The 5,911-nt window shown below is 40.9% G+C and overlaps 1 protein-coding gene across 1 annotated transcript in view; it reads right to left on the bottom strand.

Moving 5' to 3' along the window:
• The window catches only part of LOC109849013 (UDP-glucose:2-hydroxyflavanone C-glucosyltransferase-like), a 16,185-nt gene extending 10,445 nt beyond the window's left edge, over window positions 1-5,740 (bottom strand). The window contains 3 exon segments of the mRNA XM_020418783.1: window positions 4,693-5,506; window positions 5,509-5,584; window positions 5,586-5,740. Of these exon segments, the coding sequence (XP_020274372.1) occupies window positions 4,693-5,506; window positions 5,509-5,584; window positions 5,586-5,639 (944 nt within the window). The 5' untranslated portion in view covers window positions 5,640-5,740.

The following is a 5,911-nucleotide window of genomic DNA, read 5'->3' as shown; positions in this document are numbered from 1 at the left end:
TCTCCTCATCACCATCGCCGCCTCTCTCACCTCCTTGACCGCCGACATCTCTCTCTTCTTCGACCATCGCAGCGACCACTGCCACCATCTTCATCGCCGTCGCTCCTCATCTCTTCGACCACCGACCAAACAGCCGCCTCCAGATCATCGTCGCTCCTCACCTCTTTGACCACCGTGCCTCATCCTCACCGCTGCCTCTCTTCCTTTCTCTCCACCGCCTCCAAATATCGCAGCGACCAATGCCCCATCTTGCAACCACTCGCCGACCAACAACACCAACGCGACCAGATTCATCCCCTCTTCAACTAAATCACCCCACCACTGTTTCGAGTTTGCCGCTGCAACACCAACACCATCTCGCGCCGCACAACAGCCATCCGCTGCTTTCAACCATCGTTCGACTTGCTGTCACATAAGACCTAAACGCGGACGGACTAGTCAGGGAGCACCAACTTCTAAATCACGACGACAAAAAGGTAACCCTCCCTCTCTCTATAATCCTCATGGTATAGAATTTATCGATGAACAACAACAAACTAGGTATAATACACTGGTTAAGCGGAGAATTCTGAGTACCCGCTACTTGGATGAGAATTGTTTGCGTGAGTTAAGACTGTGGGATGATATTTCATACCTCCTAAGACGGGTTGGTTAGATAAATTTTGTAGAGGCTAAACACCCCACGTACGAGCATATTACTCTTGAGTTTTTGAGTTCTCTTGACGCTGTTTTATTTAATGGTGAGGGATTAAAAGAAGGAAAAATCACTTTCAGACTATTTAACTAGTCCCACACACTTACATTAGCACAATTAAATGATATATTTGGTTTTCCCTAGGGTGGGGCTAGGATTGGCCCCTAAAAATTTTAAGCTGACCCCCTTTTGGACTTCCATCGCACGCTCTACCACTCAAAGAACCTACGATCCCTTGATGTCAAGGGCATCTACTGTTTATAACCCATGCTTTAGATATTTACAGAGGTTCATGGCTTTCACCATTTTCGGTCGAGGCGAGAGCGATGGGGTCATGTGTCAGAGAGAACTCTACCTTTTATGTGCTATGGTCGAGGGACACAAGGTTGACACAGGAGCTTTTATGATTCATCATATGTGTCGTGCAACGAGAGCACGAGTTAAAAAATTATGTTTGGTGGCTTGATTACCACTTTAGCTTACGGGATGGGTTTAAGGGAACTCGTAGAGGGACCTTATCCATTAAGCCCTAGTGCGTCCATTAACCTCGATGTTTGTCTTCATATTAAATTGATTAGCCGTAAGGGCAATAGGTTATGGTTATGTTTTCAGGACAATTATCTTTTTCCACTCCCTGATCCTGATCGCACGACCATCCATGTTCACGCCAATTGGTGCTACCTCACATCTGATTTTGTGAATTGTGAAGGTCACAAGGTTGTGCCAGCTAAGGATGCTGACACAGTACCCCCGATCCCTATCCAGGCTCAGCCTGATAGGGGTGCTAGCTCTTCCCACCACTCAGCGGAGTTATCAGCTATCCATATTTCCCTTGCCTCGCTTACTAACCGTATAGGTGCCATTGAGCGAGAGCAACAACGTCAAGGATAACTCTTGGATTCTATGCACCGCATGATGCGGTCTATTCATGAGTGGCAGGGCCGCCAGGATGCCTCCGCTCCACCTCCTTCTGACCAATGAGTTGGTATGTCCCCTGTACCCTTGCACTCATTTACATCATACTACATTGGGGACAATGTAGATCTTAAGCTTGGTGTGTGGGTTGTTTATGTATTGATTGACTGACCATGATTACCTATTTTTTGTTTTTTATTTTCATTTTTCTTTGCTTTTATTTTTGTTTTTCTTTGCTTTGTTTTTAATTCAAAAAACAAAACAAAAACAAAACAAAAAACAAAACAAAAACAAAACAAAAAACAAAACAAAAAAAGAAATAGGGAAATGATCTCCTGATGATGACATGAATCCATAACCTTTATAAATCATTAAACTAGATAGATGCTTATTAGTCGGGACTAAACAACTTTTTAAACCACCTTTCAACTGATTCTCAAACGTTTTTTATTACAAGTTAACAATTTGGCAGACAAATAAAACCGGTGAGATATTGAGCCTGAAATTGGATGCATTACATATCCAATTATTATTTTCTTTTCTTGTGTGATATTCTACAATGGTGTAGGATACTAGAACTTGCATTGAATCTCTTCAAGACCACATATAACTTTTGTATGCATAAAAGGTGATTGAGCCATATTTTTGTTTATAGTCCACTTTAGCCAAACAGTCTATCATGCACTATTGTTCCCTTTGATTAGCCCATTTGAGCCTATTAGCCTATTTTTGTTGATTTAACCCACATATGTAACCTTTAAACCTGATTTTATTTCGTACCCATGCCTAGGCTAGTGGAGCACAATTTATGATATAATGAGTTATGTGAGTAATAAGGTGTAAGCTTGGGGGTGTGAAAGTAGGTGTTTGCTTCCTTTTCATAATTCTTTAAAAAAAAGATGAATAAAATGTCCTCTTTATGGTGTATGTAATTATTGGTGTCAAAAGAATTCATTATGACGTACTAAAAGGAGAAGTTGGAAGAAGTTCATTGATAGATGATGATTTTGTGTGGATGCCATTGATCTTACTTTGAGATCTAATCTTTTTCAATTATCACTCCACTAGTGATAGGCTGTCAACTACAATCCAAATATCTATCCTACCTTTTGACCCTAGCCCCATTACAACCAAATAAAAGACCTCATGATTTTGTGGCATGCCTTAGTCTTCAAAGTGGCGGAGAATTGAGATGAGTTGCAAGCCTATGGATTGAATACATCCATTCGGAAGAATTTTGAGCGACATAATCCTATCCTTAAACACATAAGAGATTGAGAGTCCACATACCCTAAAGTAATGTCTACGAATTTAACTACCTGAAAGTCTTAATTTTACTACTTCTGGATTGAAGCTAGCTACATGAATTTCTTTTTCCTACTTTGACTTGAGAATTGGATAGGATGGCTATCCTTGACTTGTGACGCTTTTGATAGTAAGTAAAGTTTGAAATGTGATTTCGTTGAGAGTTTTGAAAATTACTTTGTTAAGTCCCGATGAAATGTTTTTGCATGTCTTATGATATGTTTGATATTGGCTATTGGATTGATGAGGGGGTGATCTCTACTCTATTTGGCTTCCACTCCTCTTAATTTTTTATTTGCTTGAGGACAAGCAAAAGTCTAAGCTAGGGGGAGTTGATAAACACGTAAAATATGCATTATCTTAGTATGTTTCAAGCATGATTTAGGGGTGTTTAATACATATTTCGTGTTTAGATCGAGGATACTGCTGTGGTTTGTATTTTTATATATAGGTATTGGCTTAAGATTAAAAGATTTGATGATCGTTGGAAGTTAAATAAGAGTTTGAAGCAACAACAAGATTTCGAATGCATGGTTTGAAAAGAAAATGGATGCACGAGTATGAAATACTAGAATTTCAACCATGATGCAATCTGAATCCGGAAAATCTCAAAAGATAAAAGTTATAGATCTCTTCAACAGCTTTCCAATTCAACTTGAATCACCTCATTCTGAGGTCGAACGCAAAAGTTATAGTCAAAATACCGAAGACTGTATAAACAAGCACAAAATCAGCAAGACAGATTCCACCACACCCTGGTTTGGTGCGCATCACACCTATGGCGTGTGTCTTATCTTTTTTTTAGATTTTTTGAGACATATAAATAGATATTTTGGCTTATGGTTTAGGGATCTTTTATTATGTTCTCCTAGCCGTCAATTAGCAACTATTTTAGAATTCAAGTATTGAAGGAAGACACTAATTTCTTGTACAAGATTGGATTGCAAGTTCTTATTTTGAAGATTTCAATTGAAAGACGGGTTAATTCTTTCCTCTTTTATTAATTTCTTCTTATGATTGATTTGCATATTTATTTGATGTATTCTCTTATCCAATCATGTGTGAGTAGATTTTTTATCCAGGATTAGGAAAGAACCCAACTTTTTGGTGATTGATGATGAATTAATATAGGTTCTTGGTGAAAGTTTAAATCTTTAAACTTAATTTCTTGTGTTTTAATTTTGTTGATTCACTTGATCACTGTATTAGCAATCATAGGTAATTAATTGAAGGAATGAAATGTGAAGATTAATATCGGACCTATAAAAATTAAACATGGAACTTGAACCACGAAAGTAGGCTAGGTTTCTTAGGGATTTGATTAGGATTAACATAAATGGGTTTAATTTAATCTTGATTCCACGAAAGTAGTTTAATTGGGATTAATTAGGCACGATCTTTAAATCTTAAAAGAGGCTTTAGATTAATTTAGGCTAATTCACCATTTCTAGTTTAAACCAACACCAAGAACTGAAATAATTCATCATTGAGCATCGAAGTTGTGGTGAAAACCTAATCCTGACCCTTCATTATATTGAATTCCACCTGATTAGTTATTTATTTTATTTTTTTTAATTTTAATCTCTTCTAATTTACTCATTAGTTTAGCTAGTCGAATAACGTTAAATTTGGTAATTAACCCATAGTCCCTGTGGGATCGACCTTGATAGCTACAACGAGTATGTGCACTTGCAGATTTTGCCAACCAAAAGTATCAAAAACTACTTTCAACTATCAAAGTGAAAAAGGATAATCTTTGGTTTAGAAACTCAATTTACCCATATTGTTCTTCTTCTTTGTCCACTTTCTTGGTCTTCAGCACCCACAAAAACCTTTGCCCGCTTCTCTCAAGCCCATCTGCCAATTCTTCGATCTGCTCCGCTGCCATGGCCGTCCTGCTCCCAAAACTCACGTACACCACCGAATCCTCCGGCTGTTCGTCGAGCCACGATAACGCGGTTCTTTTCTCCGATCGCAGTGGATTACAAAGAGGCCCAATCGCAAACACCGGCGGCAGGTCAGGCGCTACGTGCCCCGCATTCAGCGCAGACAACGCCTCAGGCTCCAACGCTTGGAATGTGTTCACCAGGATCCCGTCAGCTTTGGTAAGGGCCTGACCATTCTCGACGAACTGGATTCGAAATAGATGCTCCGGATCACGGAGAGGAGGAGGCAACGATGAACTTGGTATGGTTCGCAGTCCAGGTATGTCGATTTTGTCGACGATGCTGCTACTATTTTTGGTAATGTAAGTCGGGAAGTAAGCACAGAGAGCTAACATAGCGGCGGAGGAGGTGAAGAGTATGTAGCAAGGGAGGTTTAAAGTGTTGACAGTCGGAATGAAGGCAGAAGCCGAGAAAATGTCTACGATTACTGCAGAGATAGGATCAGAGACTGCAGCGAGAAGAGGAGCGACGTGGTAAGCGGAGCGACGAATGGCCTCTAAGCGAAGGAAGAAAGGGTCGGTGGTTGAAAACTGATCGGGGTTTAGTTCGTCAAGAGGGAGATTGAGGAGGTTGATTTTGTTAGGGAACGAGTCGAGGAGGCGAGAGATGCAGAGGGACTCCGCGTTGGAGACGCGTCGTTGGGCGGGGATAAGTCAGCGGTGCAGCCACGGGTCAACGAGGGTGCGGCGAGGCGGGCCGAAGGCGAAAGGAGGTGGCCCATGCCGGGCGGAGGGGAGGAGGACTAAGTGCGGGAGTTTGCCGTCGCCGGAGATCGACATTGTTTCTGGTGTGGGGGAGTTTGGAAGCTTCGGAGGTAGGTGGGAGAAGAGGTTGATAAAAGGAGCAGTTATTGTTGTTGTCAAGTGGATGGCCAGTCAATTCAATGCAAAGATTGGCAAGTAGCTGCTATTAGGAAAATGATAGAGGCACATCCTTAGCCACATCACTAACCACACTCCCCCCTTCTTGTTACAGTACAGTGGCCTCACATGTTTTTTTTAAACCCCCTCTTATTACAGTGCAGCGGCCCCACATGTGTTTTTTTTTTAAC

The sequence above is a fragment of the Asparagus officinalis genome, chromosome 1 (assembly GCF_001876935.1).
Source record: "Asparagus officinalis chromosome 1, Aspof.V1, whole genome shotgun sequence".
Lineage (NCBI taxonomy): Eukaryota > Viridiplantae > Streptophyta > Magnoliopsida > Asparagales > Asparagaceae > Asparagus > Asparagus officinalis.
Note: the sequence above shows the minus strand (reverse complement) of the source record. Positions and strands in the feature narration are given on the sequence as shown.